At 35.6% G+C, this 21,013-nt stretch overlaps 2 protein-coding genes across 2 annotated transcripts in view; both read right to left on the reverse strand.

Moving 5' to 3' along the window:
* LOC110451495 (organic cation transporter-like protein) overlaps window positions 1-18,403 on the reverse strand; it is a 37,401-nt gene extending 18,998 nt beyond the window's left edge. The window contains exon 1 of the mRNA XM_021499540.1: window positions 18,001-18,403. Coding sequence (XP_021355215.1) covers window positions 18,001-18,175 — 175 coding nt within the window. The 5' untranslated portion in view covers window positions 18,176-18,403. The remainder of the gene's footprint in view (window positions 1-18,000) is intronic.
* Window positions 18,404-19,659: 1,256 nt separating this feature from the next.
* The window catches only part of LOC110451496 (organic cation transporter protein-like), a 35,235-nt gene continuing 33,881 nt past the window's right edge, over window positions 19,660-21,013 (reverse strand). The window contains exon 10 of the mRNA XM_021499541.1: window positions 19,660-20,825. Coding sequence (XP_021355216.1) covers window positions 20,658-20,825 — 168 coding nt within the window. The 3' untranslated portion in view covers window positions 19,660-20,657. The remainder of the gene's footprint in view (window positions 20,826-21,013) is intronic.

The following is a 21,013-nucleotide window of genomic DNA, read 5'->3' on the forward strand; positions in this document are numbered from 1 at the left end:
CCACCCACCCACCCCCTTGATAAGTCATTGTCAAAGACCTAACTTAAAAGTCGGAATATAGATATACATGTAATTTGAATGTATTGGACTTGTCCATTGGCTATTAAGGTTAAGGCTGACGTCTTCATTATAATTGGTTCACCGGATTTATAACATACCAATCTCACCGGATTTATAACATACCAATCTCTTTTGCAACCCAACTGAGTGCTAATTAAGAAATGACATATAATGTATATCCTTTATAATAGCTTATGTATGTACCTAGGTCATGCGGAGCTTTATTTCTCTTCTTCTAGCTGTTGAGAGGAATTCCGACCTCAAAACAAGATTGATGTTGCCATGAGAAACCACTTAAACCAGAATAAAATCCCCTGATAATATAGTTTAACAGATTATGAAGAAGAAAACAAAGGCTAAGTAACCCTGATTGATGAATAGGAAATGGGGTTCTGCGCAACTTAATCCATCCATCTTTATTTATAGTAAATCCCTCCCTATCTGGATGGATCAGTGAGGGACCAGTGAGGGACGAGGGACTGACCTAGTTAGTGACCAGGTCAGTGAGGGACCAGTGAAGGATGAGGGGCTGATCCACTTAGTGACCAGGTCAGTGAGGGACCAGTGAGGGACGAGGGACTGACCAACTTAGTGACCAGGTCGTTAAGTTTATGATAACGTATGAGTCGTAACTATAAGTATGAGTGAGGGACTACATACGTTCGCTTGCGTCAGGTATATTTTAGCGCCCTAACCGGTTCACGGTCTACATTATGTATATGTATATATACGTACACACATTCCTTCCGTTACCATTTGTGAATTATCTGTCAATGTTAATGCATCTACTGTCTATATACAGCGAGAGTAAAATTGAGATCATGAGGTAGCGAGGAGAAATAATACACTTTTTACGAAATCTCTCGTGTACTCACACAGAGAGATAGCCCTTTACACCACAGTCATTGTAATAGGGTCAATTGAGCAGTACACATCGCTAGCAGATGATTCAAAATGTATCAACCACTTGTGTGTATATATTTAGCCTGAGCAGACCACTGTTTGTGCAGCGTTATACCAGGTATACAGGTATTATAGGTACATCGTCACACTTATAATTTAACTATATATTTTACGCACTTCTATTTATTTTTTCATTGAAATATCCTGAATTCATTCGCGGTGTCAATAAAAAGAAATTATACGTTATGAGGGATATTTTTCTGAATTTTCATTTGATAATATTTTCATATTTTTCCGATGACGGGTTTTTAAGATATCATCATTGGAAGTCCTTATTTGTACTGGTAGAGTAAAGATATTGTGTCAGAGACATCTAAAGGCCTTTAACACTTCGCCTTCATTTTGTATTGAACATAATTACCTATTAACAATGGAGTTAATCTAGAATATCTTTTCCATTGTAGTACTATGGATAAAGGTCATAAAGACAGTGGCCGAGTTAGACGAATGGGCGAGGAGGAACAACATATCTATCGATACGGAACAGAACTCAGTTTACGTCGTATCTCTCTCCTCGCCGATCAGCTGACCACACCTATGCATACTGAAGACCAGCCTCCCAGAGGAAACAGGTGTGCAATATGTCATAAATCGTTTAAACAAAAATAACATCTTTTGCGACACGAACGAACATTCCACGGAAACTCCCCGAAGTATACATGTCCCGACTGCAACACGGAGTTTAATAGAAAAGATAACTTTGACCGGCATATGAAACAACACAAGGAAAACAAACCACCAAACAATAAAAGAAAGGAAACTGATATCGATGACACTATTAATGTAAACAAATCAAGGACTGAGGTAAACGTTTATGATACTACAGGCAATGTCGAGAATGTAGGCAAATGCATATGGTGCACCAAAACAACAAATTTACTCCCGGGGAAGATATTTTGCGCACCGTGTGGAGAGCAAGGGAGAGAATGCAACTGGTGTCACCGACCTCTCCCGGAACGTTTCTACGGCAGGAGGACGGATGTCTGCGATACATGTCTCAATTGTCAATGGACAAACCGACAACAACGCGGAGCAGGTATTTCTGCACTGGACGGAACGGTTCACATGGAGACATTGAGCCAAACTCCTGTCAACTTGTGGGACGTGTTACAATTTTTCAGTGACAATCAACAGCATATTAAAGACATTGATAGAACGTCTGAGGAATGTCAAAGGTATAAAATGGTTCCTCACACTGTTTATAAAGTTTGTCGAATACCACTCGCATAACGAACCTATCTATGCTGAACCTACCTTAAGATGTCCAAGTTATCGGAACAACTAGCCGAAGCTTTTCGTCACCTGCATAACGCCTATCAAAATTTTGAACGGGATGGGAGTGGGTGGACAATAGACAAAATTATAAAACTAGAGGTAAACACAGTAGAATTCACACCCCTAGAGGGCAGCAGCTTCGTCCCCCTTCCGCCAAAAATCCAGAAGGCGTTGGCAAATTTCAGAGCTTGTCAAAACACTTTCCTGTCGAGGAACAACTCAAACATCTTCTTCGAAAGGTTATGTACCCGTACGATTACATGTCATCACCCGAAAAGTTTAACGAAACTCAATTGCCCGAAAAAGATAGCTTCTATAATAAATTAACAGAATCTGATCTTTCCGACGCAGACTATAAACACGCGCAAGCAGTCTGGCATATATTCGACATGAAACACTTTGGCGAGTATCATGATCTGTACTTAAAAACGGACTTCTTGTTGTCAGCCGATGTTTTCGAGAACTTTCTATCCATCAGTCAGGATTATTACCATCGTGACCCTGCTCATTACTACTCTGCTCCTTGGTTTTCATGGGATGCCATGTTGAACATGACTGGAGTAGAACTGCAGTTGTTCGATGACATCGATATGGTTTTGATGATCGAACAGGGAAGTCGTGGAGGTGTGTCAATGATTTCAAAGAAGTTTGCCCAGGCAAATAATCCCAAGGCACCGCAATACGATCCGTAAAAACCAAACACTTGGCTCACGTACCTAGATTTGAACAATCTATACGGCACGAGCATGTCTGAATGTCGACCAGAAAAAGATTTTGCATGGCTAACGCCCGAACAAATTGTAGAACTAGACGTTACGACAATTGACGACAACGCGGACACGGGGTATATTTTGGAAGTCGACCTTGACTATCCAGACTACTTGCATGACAAACACAACGGTTATCTCCTAGCTCCTGAGAACAATATCATTACAACAGATATGCTCTCTCCACATTCGCAAAAGCTTCGTGAGAATTTGAATATCAAAGGAAAAACCATCGAGAAAACTATTTCCAAACCTTAACTCCAAACAAAAGTATGTTCTTCAGTACCGAAATTTAAAATATTAAAAAGAACGGAATGAAGTTTTCGAAAATTCATCGAGTCATGGAGTTCATCCAATCAGCTTGGCTAAAGCCTTACATCGATTTTATTACTGAAAAACGAAAGCATGCCAAGAATGATTTCCAGAAAGATTTGTTTAAACCCATGAACAATTCAGTCTTTGGTAAAACGATGGAAAATATGCGAACAAGGGTCAGTGTAGAGTTGGTCTATACACCAAAACGTCTTCGGAAAGTCTGTGCCAAACCGAATTTTTAATTTGTTAAATACAATTAACGATGATCTTGTGGCCGTCAACATGAAGAAAACAAACATTGTTCTAAATCGACCGATTTATGCCGGCTTCTGTATTCTAGAGGTATCTAAGATATTCATGTATCAGTTCTATTACGGTTTCATCAAACAAAAATACGGATCAAAAGCCGAGCTGCTTTTCACCGACACAGATTCTCTCTGTTACGCAATAGAGACGGACGACTGGTACCAAGACCTGCAAGACAACACTGACCTGTTTGACACTAGCAATTACCCGAATGACAATCCCCTGTTCAGTAAGAATAATTGTAAAGTATAAGGGAAATTAAAAGATGAATGTGGCCGGAGAATTATGGATCAGTTTTGTGGATTGAAACCGAAATTATACAGCCTTACATACTTGGATTGTCTTTCGGAACAATGCAATCTCAAACATAAAATGAATTTGATACGAGGTTTTGAACACCAAATTTACAGCATCACTGTCAACAAGACCAGTCTGTCCCCGTGTGACGACAAACGATATTTCACTGGCATAGATAGTTTCGCATACGGTCATTATAAGATCACACAGTTATGAACCATTTCACGCCTTTGACATGAGTCATGCTTTCTGACAAACGAATGCAATTTTGATCACGTGCTCATTTGATTATCTATAAAACACGTATTCATAAAATGCAGTTATTCCATTTCCAAGTCAGTATATGTCAATCATTGTCTTGCATATCCATGTATAAAGTCAATGACACTTAAAAGTTGTATTGTGTCCGTATGTGAATAATGTATATAATAAAGTAGTATTGAATCCCATCTTATGTTTTGATTTATACATACTTTTTAATATATGATACGTGAAAGTAGTGTGCGGAATGTTTACATTAATATTGTCATACCCAATACCAAATACAGTGTAAGTATGCAAATGTCAATATGAGTCGGTATATATAGCAATTTGAATAACAGACCCGTACACGTTCGCTGTTCCACCTTGGACGCAAACGGTACGGAAGTGCTACGCAAACGGTACGGAAGTGAAAGGTAGGGAAATGGTACGCAAGTGCTACGCAAACGGTACGGAAGTGCTACGGATGACGCTTACAAACGGTGATTCGTTTGTTGTGACAAGAACGGGTTTACATAAAAAGCGGAATCACATAAAATATCTAAAACGAAACGAACATACCCACATAGGAAAAAACGTCAGTACACTGTAGGCTACGAGGATCTTTGTCAGACTTTTTATAGACAACACCACAATAGATGAGTGTCAAAACTACATAACATTTTGTTTGTCTGTGCTCAATACATGTAAGTGTAAGTGCTACAATATTCATATTTTGTCATACATGTACGTAGCCTCATCGCCTGGTTCAAGTTCTTAATTACATTGAGTCGTTCGACTCACCAGTTACAAAGTAACAACATTTGTGATATTAACTGTGCAAAATACAAAATAACATTAGATAACATTACACACACTCACAACACAATTACAAGTGAAACGACACCTATTTATGATAATTAGGTTCCTCTCGAATTTGATTTTTTTTTATATATTTCCCAAATTTCTTTTGTATTTCTCACATTCAACAATCCTTTCAATTTAAATATGCTTGGCTTTTTAATATAATAAGTTTTCAAATCAGAATGGCATGGTCTTCAACATCATTCACACTCGACGATTCAATGTTTTGATATCGCCTTTTTCTAATTTTAAGTTATGAGGAGATTTTTTTTTTGATTTCTTTCAGATATTCTTTTTGTATGGGTTTACGCAGGTAGTTTTGTAGATCAAAATGATCGTAAAGATATCTTTAAAAAATCTTTTGGGAATATTCTATTTTTTCTGCACAATCTTCTCTAAAAATATCAATAAACCTTTCTTTCTTTAATTAATAAATCTTGTTGTCGTTAATATAATATTTCCAAATATACCCTAGGCCAGGTTAATCCCAGCCTCTGATAAATACTGTGTAACTTGCTAAAGGCGCTAAGTGGTACTTATTGGTCAGCTGTAAAAGGTCAATTATCTTTTTCATTGAACCATGTAAGTTCATAGGTACATGTACACTAGCCCGGAACCGCTTGACTGATGATTTTTGACACCTTTATAATCACCCACACAGAGAGGGCACTCCGTTAACAAACTTACTTGTTAAATGTTAAAGTGGAGCGAAAGCAAGAATGTAATAACAGATGCTCAGTTTGGTTTTAAGCCCGGGAGTGGTACCAGAGATGCAATTTTTGTACTTCATACCTTGATTACTAAAACTTTACAGAGTAATAAAAGGCTTTATTGTGTTTTCGTAGACTATAGAAAAGCGTTTGATGGTGTATCACATGATAAAATGTGGTGTAAATTGTGGAAATCGGGTGTAAGAGGACGGATGCTTAATGTTATCAAATCTATATACGAGAGTGTTAAGTCATGTGTAAAGCTTCATGGTAAATTATCTCCAATGTACGACTTACAGGTCGGATTATTACAAGGAGAACCTTTATCTCCAATAATGATTTCTTTATTTGTCAACGACATGGAATCAGAATTGATTAAGTCAAATTGCCAAAGTTATCACTTGCAATTACTTAATTTGTTTTTAATTATGTATGCCGATGACACGGTATTTTTTTCTGAGGATGTAGTTGACCTACAAAATATGTTGGTTTTTTAATCACTTATTCTCGACGTTGGAAATTATCTGTAAATGTAGACAAAACAAAAATAGTTGTTTTTAGGAAAAGTAAACGATTGTATCCAAACGAGCAGTGGATTTTTGATGGTAAAGCTATAGAAGTGGTAGATCAATTTTGCTATTTAGGTTTGGTTTTTAATTATAATGGTAAATTTACCATTGCATTGAATAAAATTGCTGTACAAGAAAGGAAAGCTTATTTTCTTCTTAATCGGAAAGTGAAAAGATTTTTGTTGAATGAAAAGACCAAGTTATCTTTATTTGATACTTATATATCATGTATTGTAAATTACGGGTGTGAAGTATGGGGTTATAGTCCTGCACCGCAGATTGAAAATATACATTCATTATTTTTGAAAACCGTATTGGGTGTCAGGAAAACAGTTAATAATGCCATGGTGTATTTTGAACTTGGTCGTTACCCTTTGCATATACAGCGTAGGATTGCTATTGTAAAGTACTGGCTGCAAATATTAAAGACTAATAACTGTATTTTGAGGGCCTGTTACGATGAACTTTTAGAGCTTTATAACAGGAAACCAAATTGTAAAGCAAATTGGGTTTATCATCTGAGACGTGATTTGTGTACGTTGGGTTTTGGAGATGTGTGGTTGGCACAATGTGTACCAAATGAGAAATCTTTTTTATTATTATATATACAACGCATAAAGGATACTTTTATTCAGGAAATGAGAAACATATTCGAGACATCTTCAAAATGTTTGTTGTATAAACACATTGTTGACCGTTTTGATCTACAATGGTATTTTACAAAACCGCTATTTAGAAAAAATAAATGTATTCTTGCGAAATATAGATTGCAAGCACATAACCTTAATATAGAGAGAGGTAGATATAATGCAGTGCCTCGAAACCAGAGATTGTGTACTTTATGTGATCTTGGAGATGTCGAGGATGAGTTTCATTTCATTCTTATGTGTCCTGTGTTTTTAGAATTAAGAGTATCGTATATCAAGCCATATTATCGTATTCGTCCTTCTGTGTTTAAATTAATAGAGCTACTGTCTAGCAAAGTTTTTAAATCTATTAGAAATTTAAGTAAGTACTTGATTCAGGCAACTGTTAAGAGAAGTCGTATATTATGAAATATAAGCTGTATCAAATTCTTCCTATACACGTTTTGTTACTGTATAATGCGATTGAGATCTATGTCTGGGTTTTTTTTTACAATCAGTTATAATCTCATTTCATTATATAATATATAGTACTCGTTCTACCTTCATGTTGAGGTTGTATGATTGACTTTGAAGTTTTGTTATTTCCTAGAAATTTGGTTAGATTAAGGCTTTATTTGTATTATTTCCTAAACGACTAAATTATGCAACTAAATTATGCTTGATAAGAGTCCGCTTAGTTACCTTAGGAAAACCTTAAAGTTTTCCCAAACTTATGCAAATTTCATAATTTGTAAATATTATGTATGGAATTGAATCTATTGCATATGTTCTACGCCATTGTACATAATGTTGTAAAGTATTTATCTATATGTATATTTCTGTACCCCTATATGCAATGTGCATTTGGTAATAAATTGAATTGAATTGTGAAACATACTTACTATAGACAGAGACGTATTGTAATATATACGTCTCTGCTATAGACAACAAGGAATCACACTCTATTTTGTCAGGAACTCAGTCACATGATGACAATAAAGTTATCTTCATAATGATTTTTTTTAATGATAACTGAAAAATATCATCATTTTCAATAATCTGATATGAAAGTTTGTTACGTATTAGGGTTAGTATTCAACCTTGCTCTCTGATAACAGAACTCATGATAGATTAATTAAAAAAAATAGTTTTAAAACAAATCATCTACGTCAGAAGTTAAATATCCTAATTAGGGACATTTTTTTTTATTAAATTAGGAATGCCAAGTTAAATATTAGTTAACCTTGCTTAAGGCACTGTTGTGAAATGAAATTGTGCCTGTGGCTGTCATTTCCTGATCGAGGGACAGCCAAAGTATCTTACCTGTAGGTTTTTACCTTGAACTGATTTATCTGTATACAGCTGTACGTGATGGGTAGACAATGAACTGGATTAATTGACATGGATGTAATTGCCTTGAAATCACAGAATGTGAACTTGATCAGGTACAGCACATCAGAATCTAAAGTGACCACAGGTGAATGGTCAATGTATTATCACTGCCTAGATTCTCAGGTATATAGACATCATATTAAAAGAAATGTATCTGTCAGCGGGTGGTCATGTTGCCCTAACAACCTTTATAACGGACACTAAAGTTGTTTATACCTTAAACAAGGGACAGGTCATTACCACAGGGCCAGCTGTATGCCTGTTGTTAAAATAGAAAGATGTAGACGCAAGTGCTACGGAAACGCTACGCAAGTGCTACGGAAATGCTACGGTAATGGTACGGAAGTACTACGGAAATGCTACGCAAGTGATACGCAAGTGCTTCGCAAACGGTACGGAAATGCTACGCAAACGGTACGCTGAAAGTGGAACAGCGAACGTGTACGGGTCTGTATATATATATTTTTTACATCAAAGTCACTTTAAAGTTGTGTGGTTGTCATTTGGTACATATTATGAATGTTCATAAAAAAGTCATATTAAATGTCATTTCTTGGTTTTTTATATATAATGTTGCAACAAATTAGCAATTGACAGATAACAATACCACACTTTTCTATATACAAGTTTTATTTACTTATTTACAACGCGTGCATGTTTATCTACAATTTACAAAAATAATCATGGTTTTCTACATATAAAGAAACAACATATATCGCTAACACATAAGCACGGGGAAATTGCACTGATCTATCATAATTAATCGACAGTTTCGTCATCACCATCATCATCTGTTTCATTATCATCATCATTCGTTTCATCGTCAGACTCAATGTTAGATTCCTCGTAATCGGAGGCATTATTCTCTCCGTCTTCAGTGTCACCAGTGGAATCCAAATATTCCTCAAATTCGTATCTATATTTTCGCAGGGCCATCTTGATGTTTCATGGTCGATACCTTTCTCAATGTACCGCTCTACCATTGCTATGATTTTCTCGTGCAGATTGCAATGTCTGACTTGGAGCATGTAGGTTAACAGCTTGTTATATATCTCCATGAAATGTTGGATGTCGCTTTTTTCCAGTTTTAAATCAACTTTTGTCTCTGCTTCTGATTCTGACATCCCTTCCTCCATATACTTGTCTCGTTTTTTCTGCCATTCTTCTTCACTGCGTTCTGTAGCTATTTCAGCAAATGTTACATACACGTTTTTATCCCCATCTTCCACGGGTGACCCGTCCGATAGCATTCGCTCATAACGAATCTTGTTAAGGGGAACATCGTCTTCCTCGCTTTTTCATTTTAAAGAAAACTGCTCAGGGCACCAGTTTTTGACGTGCTTTTGCAAGTCGTGGGTATTTTCAAACACCAATCCACAATCAGCACACGAATGCATTTTACCTTCTATGGCGTGAGGGTCAATTAAATTAGTGTTCTCTGGATATTCCTTTTCGTACGTTTGTTCTCTACGACTGTCGTTGTCTGAATGATCGATTTCTTTCTTCTGACCCTCTGAATACGTCTGTTCTCCACGACCCTCTTTGTAAAAATGATCGATTATTTGCCTCGGGTCCTTTTTATACTGACGCATAACATTACCGCGTAAACGAAGTTGTGCAGGAGTAGTGGGCTTCAAATCTATCAATATATAGCGTAAGGTTCGGGGATGGCGTCATCAAATTGACGAATGAAATGCTGACTTTGTCCAGGATACATTTGTTTGGCCAACGTCATAATTTGAAGTTTATCGGCGGGGTTGTTAAACAAAACTAGATAACGACAATTTTTTCTCTGTGTAGGGACTTTGTTGTAGTATAACTTTTGGTTGATTGCTATGACAGACAGGTTTCTTTGATGGCTTCCTTCCATGAATAGCTTGTTGATGCGAGGATCTTCCGATGCCGTGGACATGAGGTCATCTATCACGATTAAGTTTCTTGTATTGACGTCTAGAAACGAGTCATTCTCCAGGTCAATGGGGATTCCCCAAATAAATTCTATCTTTGGAAAGACGGTAGACTTAATAATGTCATATAGCGGCTGCCACCTCTTGTAAAGCCATATGATTCTCTGGGTTGGAGGAGATGTCCTACCAGTACAATGTTGTGGAAGCATCTTGACAAAATAAGTTTTCCCACAGGAAAGATTTGCCGTGAATGGATGCTTAGGTAGCAGTATACAGTAGAAATAGCCCGACTCGGATAAACAAGGCACATGTCGAGGAAATGTAAACACAGCGGATTTACCCTACACAACACATGTATACATGTATATATATTTGTAAACTGCATTACATTTACAATACATATAAAGTACTGAGAAGTGTATAAATCCCTTTTTTTTGCGTATGTCACTTGTGTGAAAACCATGGTTACCACATCAAAAATTACCAAAAAATGCCAAAAATTGCTATTTTTAACCCAAAATTTGACCCCCGCAACTAGTAATTTTTTTCTGAAGCTCTGTCTGAAATTAAAGATTACCTACATAGTTGCAGAATTATCTGGGTCCCAGTAAAGTTGTAAAACTTGCAATTTTGCGTCGTGTGCTGTTTTCAAAATTTTACCTCCTGTAAAGCAAGCTTTTCATGTGTACGCACCCTTTCGGATTATGGCGAAAATTTTATTCTCGAACCAAAAAAATCTTCTTTCTTTTTTACAAATGTGAAGCTCACATAGCCCACTGCATCATGCTTATACCAAATTTAGTACAGTTTTATTTTTATATTTTTTTTTACATATCATTATACAGGGGTTAGCCATTTAACAAAATTATCACCCATGGCCACAAACCTCTACTGTATACTGCTACCTTAAAGACGAAATTTTGCGGCACTTCTTGCGGCACCTGTAGCACATGCGACACCTGCGGAACTACTTGCGGCACTTGCGGCACTTCTTGCGGCACTTTTTGCGGTATCTGCGGCACTTCTTGCGGTACCTGCGGCTCTTCTTGCCGTACCTGCGACTCTTCTTGCGGCACCTCCCGCGGCACCTGCTGATCGGAGAACATTATACTTTCGTCTTGATGAAAGTGTTTATCCCTTTTATGCCGCAGCAAATCTTGAGCTCTGGAATTTTCTTTAGCACAGAGATTATACATGTGTTTCATTTTGATGTTAATCATTCAACGTATGAGACAAACATGACGTTTAATGAAATACGTTGGTCTTTTCATACCCCACCGATTACACGTCTTCCATGTCACTTTCTGTTATCCAACTTTTGAACTTTTTAGGGTAACCGAGCCACTTGACGTAAACTTCCGATATGCCATTTCTCTAGCGATTTTTTATCACCTTTTCCACTTTAAACAGGTCGTCTCTTTCTTTGTCAACTCTTTGTAATTCGCTCGTTTAAAAAGTTCCTTTTATCGCATCCCAGTCAAAATCCACTATTTTATACACCGGTAGTCCTTGGCGAAGGTACCTCGTCTTGATCGTAAACACTTCCTCTGTCCACTTTTGTTCGTAATATCGTTTGAAAAGTACGCCTGTTACTGGATATTCTGACCACATCCCCAATCTTAAATCTAAACGGTTTTGGAGGATTCTTCTTTCTTGGCTTTTTAGGTTTCTTCGTGTCTACATACTGAAGTTTCCATACGATGGCTTCGTTGGTTTTATTTATTTCATTTGGTGACTTTCCATCTAAGGAGTTGTGAGGTCTTGTGTTATAATTTCGAACAATGTCCCGCAAGACATCAAGGTTGTGATACGTTCGTTTGTGTGTAAAGTAGCGATACATCAAAATTTTCAAGGTTCTTATTACTCGTTCGGAATAATTCGCGTGAATGATGTTATGCTTGACGTAATGACTCACCTTTTCCCGACCGAGGAAGCCTTTTACCCATCTATTCTCCCATTCACTCCCGGATCCGAACGTCCGTCCGTCGGCTTTCTACCAGAACTTAAAATCTTCTTGAAACCGTCTATAATAGTTCCATGCAGTTTGTTTTTTAAGTTTAAGGGCACGACCCATAAACGTCGCGTAAACACGTCAATGGCGACGAATAAGTAACGCATTCCTCCGTTTTCTGTCAATATGTTCGATACGTCTGCACGATCTACATCCCAAAGAGCATCGATACCTTGAGAAATCACTTTTCTCGTTTTCAACTTATGGTGGAGTGAACGTTGAAGGCTGTAAGCACCGACATTCTGTAAAAATCGACGAATGGCATGAATTCCTTCCTGAGGTATTTGTAGATGTTCTCAGGACCAGCATAACTAATAGGATTGTTTAAATCGAAGTAGATATTTTCCAAGTGTTCTTTCCAACCCATGATGGCAGAATGATTGGATTGGATGTTAGTACATACCCTAATCGGTTAAGACCAGTCGCGCTAAAAATATACCTGACGCTAGCGAATGTATGTAGTCCCTCACTCATACTTATAGTTACGACTCATACGTTATCATAAACTAAACGACCTGATTACTAAGTGGGTCAGTCCCTCGTCCCTCACTGGTCCCTCACTGACCTGGCCCCGGAATCTCGAAACTTCTTAAACCCATTTTTAGTGCTTAACTTTAAGCATATGCTTAAACAAAGTGTATCTCAAAGGTTCTTAAACCATTCTCAATTCTTATCTTTTAGAATATGCTTAACTTTAAGCAAATTCTCAAAAAAAGTGTATCTGAAAGATTCTCAAGTCTCCATGATCAAATCAAAAGATGCGAACGGGCTAAATATTTGAGAATGGTAAGGAGCATACTTAAATATTTAAGAACGCTTTCGAGATACACCAATTTGAGAAATTATCAGCGAAGTACGTACTTAGCTTAAGAATGGAAAGTTAAGAATTGAGAATTAAGAAGTTTCGAGATTCCGGGGCCAGGTCACTTAGTGGCTCAGTCCCTTATCCCTCACTAGTGCCTCACTGATCCATCCCGATAGGGAGGGATTTACTATAAATAAAGAGGGAGGAATAAAGTGGCGAAGAACCCCCATTTCCTATTCATCACTTGATCGATAAATCAACTTTAGATGATGTGCCATTTGATAACATTATGTGATGTTATGAATACGCTCGACATGTCATAAACATTTAAACTGAAAAGTACGATAATGTTTATAACAAGTCTAGCTTTTTATAACAACATTTAATGTTAAGAAATGACACTTTGTATGAAGTTTATTTAGTTTTAATGGTCATAGGTCTATGGTTTTATATATACCAGTAAAATATGTTACTCGGACGTTTTTCTATGATTTTTGTTCATTCCCACAGCAACAATCATCTAATTGATGGTATGCCTCTCTGCGCCTTGTAAAAGATAAATTAAGCCTTGAATGACATAGGTATATATATGAACTTTAAACAATATGTCATTTCGTAGCATTCAGTTTGGTCGCAAAAGAAATTGCAACATTATACATGTACATTGTATGTTTATACCAGTAAATCGTGGAACAGTAAATATATAATATATTGACGTGTGTTCTTATAAATATATGTATAAAAAAACAATCTAAAATAATGTGCTGACCCCAAAATATTGCCTTTTTTGCAAAATATTAGAAACGATTGATGACAGAACTTATTTTAAAAAATCCCTTAAAACATATTCGATAGGATTAGAATTTGTCTTGAATTTAAAGCAAGCAATAAGTTTTTATGAATTTTATTGTTTGAGATAGAATCTATTAAGTTTTGATAAAGGTGGTTGGGGATATTATTGATAAGTCCGAAATATACGGTTTTAAGCAGTTTCAGTACAGTACGACTTTGTTTTCAACAAAGTTTCCTCTTCAACTATAAAATATATCTGGTATACTGACTTTCCTTGGAAATACCTTAAATGTTTATCGATAAGAAAACTCAGGGTCATTTTGTGAATGCCAAGGTCAAATGTGATAGTTACAAACACAAAACATTCTATTTTGATATTCACTTAAAGTTTCATAGTTTTACCCAAAGTTTTCATAACAAAATCTAGTTGACCTTTCTGGTTTTGTCTTACATCAATCCAATATATATATAAACTCTGTACAGGGAAAAGTTAACGAACCCGGTATCGAAACTCAATCACAAGTAATATTATAACATCATGCTAAACATGTCACACTCCAGCCTAAATGACAGCGCTAACAATGCTACTACACAAGTTACTCAAATACCTGTCAATTAGACAGGTCTGATAGTAGTGTGATAACGACAGCTAGATCAATTAACCACCGGCGTGATGATCTCCATAGCGTAAAACATGTGGCATATATATTGAGGTTAATCATACAATTGACTTGACTATATTTAGCGTCAGAAAATATGTCAAGAGGGAATCGAAGAGACATGTACACATGTAGTATCTGACGCGAGCAAAGGCGGGAAGATAGTCGGCCATGTTGTTGACTGAAACACTCGCTGGTCGTTGGTTTCAATCAGGTGTGAATGCCAAATCATAGGAATCTGCCTCGTAAAAGGAGAAGATATACTATACACATGATATACTGAAAGGTACGGAACTTCTCAAAATCACAAATCTGGGTTAAGTTGTATATTATGTATATAGGAGATGCACTTGTTTTCGAGGCAGATACCTGTGGTCAAATTATAGATTTTTAAACAAAAATGTCATATAATCTATCCAAGTATGTACTACTTACATTTATTACCCCCCAGAGATAATTTAATTCGTTGAGACTAATCTGTTAGTACGAGGAAAAACGCAAATGTCTGGTTTCGTAATTAACCAAAGATCCCCAACTATCGAACTGTTTTTATTGCTCTTATATATATATAAATAATTATATATTTTAATTCTGCAAATTTCCATTTTTTCTCGATGTACAAAAAAGGAAATAGTATCCAAACATATGTAACATCATTGCCTACATCCATCATCTGTTCTATTTTAGTGACAGCAACATTGACTTTGACCTGATAAATTGTGATACCCCCGGGTCCCTAATAAAAGAATGTTTGTAGAAGTTCATATTGGCAATTGTTCGTCAACAGTAAGAATAACATCAACACCCTCTGTATATACAGAATTGAGTTGATTTTGCCCAAAGATGCTCTAGAACAAATTTGGTTAAAATCCTTTAATTGGAACAAAAGGAGGACTTTCAATATTTTCCTCTGATAACCCTGTTTGCCCCTACCCCTCTACCTATTCGGGCCAGATGAGCTAAAAAATGGTTTACAGCATATACACAAATATCATAAACACATAAATCTTTACTATTGCTCAAAGCTGAACCAGAATTTTGTGGAACAACATATTGAGATATTAACTTTATCATCAAATATTCACACCTGCCTAAGTAAATTGTATAAATTGCAGAATTCATCATAATTAAATTCATGCCTGCGTGTGTTTTTGAATATTAGGCTACACCAGCCAAGGAAAAAGGAGGGTGTTTAAACGCTTCTTCGGCAGGTCTATTTAAATCAAATATTGTAAATCACAAGCTTGTGTCTTGTTGTAACAGAGAGAATTAATATAATTTAGGGAGGAATAAATAACAATGTATGACTATTTTTAAATGCATTTACAGTCATTGTACATTCCCAGAGAGCCAATAATATAACATGTTAGATCTACATCTATTGTAAATTAAAAACATCTGTCTTGTTGGAATTAATGCTATCTTAAATAATGTCCAGGGTTAACTGAACCTATTTAATATAGGAATAAATTACATTGTATTATTATTTTTAAATAAATTCCAACTGTCATTTCGCAATAACAGAAAACTCATTATATTACATGGTAGAAACTGGACAATATATACCCCAAAGTATTTTTACCTTCAACAAATGGCCCTTGAATAAAAAAACTTTACAATTTAGATAAAGCATGTATGGACATTTCTGATATCGAATTGATATCTCATTATTATTTCAAGCAGACTTGCATTTTTTCCTGTACACCTATGGACGTTTCCGTGCATGAACAGTACTTGATAATAGTACACCTGAATCTGAAGAAGATTTTTGAAATAATGATCAATTTTCCCTTTTGAGTCCTATATATCCTAACCCCTGGGGTAGCGGCAGGAACCCCAATTTTACAATTTGATAACTATTTCACAAAAAAAAATTCTTCTTAAGTCTGAAAAGAAAAGCATACCTTGTGGGACTTTGATGAAGCAGACGTCAGGTCGTCTGAGCGTTTGTAACGAGAGGGAAAATATAAGGAATAAGCATGTTCATGAAAAAGACTTTTTTTAAATGACGCCGCGAAAGATTTAACAAGCAGATGTCCGGATAAAATGTGGAATTTCTCTAATAGTAAGAATGTCACATAGGTCTAACGCAGTTTTTTTCACTAGTTAAGTTATTCTTCATCCGACACAGTTGGTATTTCGAAAATATGTCGTTTATCATTTTTTTTATTAATATTATATATATATATATTATGTTTAATTAAGGATTAACCTTTTATTTTGTTTTGTTTATGAGATAATAAATCCAATGGAGCACGAGAGGTTTGTACAGATGACATGTACACTGTATGATGTGTATACATCGTTTGTCGACCGAGTGACTGTTGATGTAACAATTGGGAGACGATACATTTGACCTACATTTCTAGGAACGATAGCCATCGTTTCTGTGCCGACACCAATAGATGAGAGAGTGGAGCTGGTGGAGCGTTTTAGTATCTGACACTAGCTTCATTTTTATGACCGGTCATGAACATGATCTGTCTTGTCTCGAACCCGACATCAGTTGGTGTCTCGAACGCATGGTAGTCTAAATGTTAGCGTTTGTTTATAAACACTGACACGAAGTTTGCGGAAAGAAGTCTGCCCATATTTACATGTATTCATACGCGGTGAGAACTGGATCACGTTCTACACTCAAGTTATTGAGAAATAAACAGACTTGCCTACACTTACGTTATCGATTCAGAAACAGTGTCAATTGTAAATATTATTATTATTATTATTATAACGGAGATAGACTGTCAGGCATACAGTGGGTCTCTTGCTGACCTGTCAGTATTCTAGTTGTTGTTCATGGATAGCATGACCATGCTGGATATTTTGTGAGGTAACTCACAGCCACTCTGTTACAGTAACATAAACTTCATCAGTCGTAGTGTCTCACTGACGGAGCCTTGTTAGCTTTGGAGGTATACATACTCGCTTCGTGTTGTGTTCGATGTGACATCGTTTCTGTTTCGATTACTAGTGGTGCCCGTGTACAGTTTGTTGACATGAGCTGTATTTCATGGAAAGTGTGAGTGAGAAAAGCAAAATGCTTTGTCCTGCATGTATATGAACCATCGAAGCACATATTAATAGTTATAAAAAGTACTGAATCATTTGCCGCATGCTCCAGTTAGCATTTTATCTGATCACACCAATAGTTAGGGTTCGGCGATCAAGCTTTCAGGAATAGTAGTTACTTATTAATGTTAACATTAGACCTACACAGAGGGAATACTAACCTGGTCTTTTCTCGTTCATATCGCGGGTGTAAAATAAAGTCGTTATTTGGGAATTTGAGATTAGAGTGATTTGTTAGATCGATTTCAGTCTTGAGTAAATACACGTGGGTTGTACTAGTAAATTGTGTGTGCATGCCACTCAAATTTGGTTTCATTGATCTTTAAAGTTTAATAGCACAACCGTGATATAATTTAGTATAGTGAAAACATACCTATGAAAACATGGATCAGCATTCCATACGCAACAGGAAGAAAACCCAGCAGGATGGCAGGAACTTGAACCAGCTGATAGCGACCACAGGGTCGGAGAACCTGCCATAAGTCATCAACAACCAAGCATGTGGCCATTTTGGGGTAGACACTCGATGGTTGCTCGGTACCGTCCATAGGAGAAGGCTATAACCAGGCGCTATCCTTGAGAACACCAGTCTGCTTGCTAGCTTGTAACAACTGGTGTGTACGGTTTATACCGATTGTGTATATACATATAAATCCGACAAACACTGGTTCGCGTTATACAGAGCATATCGCATTGAAATGTATAAAGCATTTCTCCATTTTTTTCATAACAGCGAATATGTTTTTGACATGTAAATAAAGGAAGGCTAATTATAGTCTGTATCTGAATTTACTATATTTTTTTTATTTTTTTTATTATTACAGGTATGACAACAATGTAAGTATAGTCTGTATCTTAATAGTATATAACGAGTATGACAACTATGTAAGTATAGTCTGTATTTTAATGTTATGTTACAAGTATGACAACTATATAATAAAAGGCTGTATATTAATGTTATATTACAAGTATGACAACTACATAATAATAGTCTATTTGTTAATGTAATATTTCAAGTATGACAACATTAAAAAATAGTCTGTACATTAATGTAATATTACAAGTATGACAACAATATAATAATAGTCTGTATCTTAATGTATTATTACAACTATGACAAACATATAATTATAATGTGTATAACATGTAATATTTCAAGTATGACAACATTAAAAAATAGTCTGTACATTAATGTAATATAACAAGTATGAAAACTATATAATAATAGTCTGTATCTCAATGCAATATAACAAGTATGACAACTATGTAATAATAGTCTGTATCTTAATGTTATATTACAAGTATGACAACTATATAATAATAGTCTGTATCTTAATGCTATATTACAAGTATGACAACTACATAATAATAGTCTGTATCTTAATGTTATACTACAAGTACGCCAACTTTATAATTATTATCTGTATCTTAATGTAATACATGTATAACAAGTATGACAACTATATAATTATAGATATTATATTAATGAAATATTACAAGAATGACAATTATGTCATTATATTTACATTCTGAATGTTTAGACCCATTGACAAAAATTACATTCATAAATGCATAACACAGGTGTTCATAGAATCTCAGCACGTGGGAACTGATAGTAACCTGATCACACTGCGTAGTAATACACTACAAAAACTACTCACTCGGAACGACCGACCTAGATGCTTAATTCTTACATCTTAAAATATTATTGAACTGTGCTTTGTGAAATATCCACGTATTCACGTGTCCTGTGCTACAAATAAACATTGAATATGGAACTACATTTTGTTGTGTTATTGTTGTTGACGGTTGCTAAGATCTCTCACGATAGTGTCACATTTCCCCGCGAAAAAACACTGTTCTCGCCACTGCGTTGCACCCGTGTATAAGCAGGAACAAACCCTGTTTATTTGTTTTATTCGTTGTTATATCGATCCACTGAAAGGATTCGTCAATGTAAATATAAGGAATGATATTTATTTTTTCAACATTTATGAGGTCATAACAACAATGGGTTTTNGGACCTCAAAAATGTTGAAAAAATAAAAATCATTCCTTAAATAATGTGTATCTTAATGTAATATTACAAATATGACAACTACATACTTATAGTGATTATCTTAATGAAATATTACAAGAATGACAAATATGTGATTATAATGTTTATCTTATAATATTACAAATATGACAACTATATAATTATAGTGAGTATCTTGATGAAATATTACAAGAATGAAAAATATGTGATAATAAAGTGTATCTTATAATATTACAAATATGACAACTATATAATTATAGTGATTATCTTAATGAAATATTACGAGATGACAAATATGTGATTATAATGTGTATCTTATAATATTACAAATATAACAACTATATAATTAAAGTGATTATCTTGACCCTTAATAGCATATTTAGATACCTTTCGAGGATAATTCCTATTTTAATGAAACAGAAACCATGATAATCCGGATATGAAATAAGTGTCCAGATAAACGAGATTCATTTGTATACGTTTAATCAAAGTTTCTATACAGAATATTTGTATTTTTCATGTGCTATAATTGATTACATGTAGCCTTGGAATGCCGAATATCTACGGTTAAACACGATTAGATCTTCGCCTATGGTGATTGATATTAGCTGCAACATGCTAATATAATCAACGCTTCAAAGATGAAATTGTTGCCATGGTGATAAACTTTATACTGTAAGTACACATTAAACGTTTGCCAATGCCTTCGTAATAAACATGTAAGAAAATTAAGACCATTTGTAAAACGTGGTCGTCGCTAGGAACAAGGGGCCAATTAGGGATGTTTCTTTAGAACCGTAAATCTCTTATACATCCGTGTACACCTCCCTCAAAGGAAATTGGTAATCAAATGATGAATACACTGTTAGGAATCGAAAATGACAAAAAGAATTGTATATTAATTAACGTTTGTGGTTCTTTACTTTCGGTCTAAAACAGTCAAATTTTATCACTGACAAAGGAGTCGTAGTTACAGATCGTTAGTCACGCATCTATATTGTTTGTGCTGCTTTCGGTTTTCGTTTTACCCAATCATTATAGTCTTCGACTGTCTGTGGGAGTTCTTTTCCATTCGTCTCTGGTAGCAGGAGGGTGAGGAAAGCCACAAGAATGCAACAAATCCCAAAAGCAACTCCTGGGCCCCAAATCACGTAAGACGCCTGGAATCACAAAGTTACATTTAGGAAGAAAATGAACGTGGGAATCAAATCACGTACGACACCTTGCATTCAGTATAATTTTTAAAAACATTTTTCACTTAGATATTTTGAAAGTCATTATGTTTTAGCGTTGTATAAGCGGAACGGAGGTATGGCAGTACTTGCAGTATTAGTGGTACGGAGGTATG

Source organism: Mizuhopecten yessoensis, unplaced genomic scaffold (genome assembly GCF_002113885.1).
Source record: "Mizuhopecten yessoensis strain PY_sf001 unplaced genomic scaffold, ASM211388v2 scaffold6111, whole genome shotgun sequence".
NCBI classification, from domain to species: domain Eukaryota; kingdom Metazoa; phylum Mollusca; class Bivalvia; order Pectinida; family Pectinidae; genus Mizuhopecten; species Mizuhopecten yessoensis.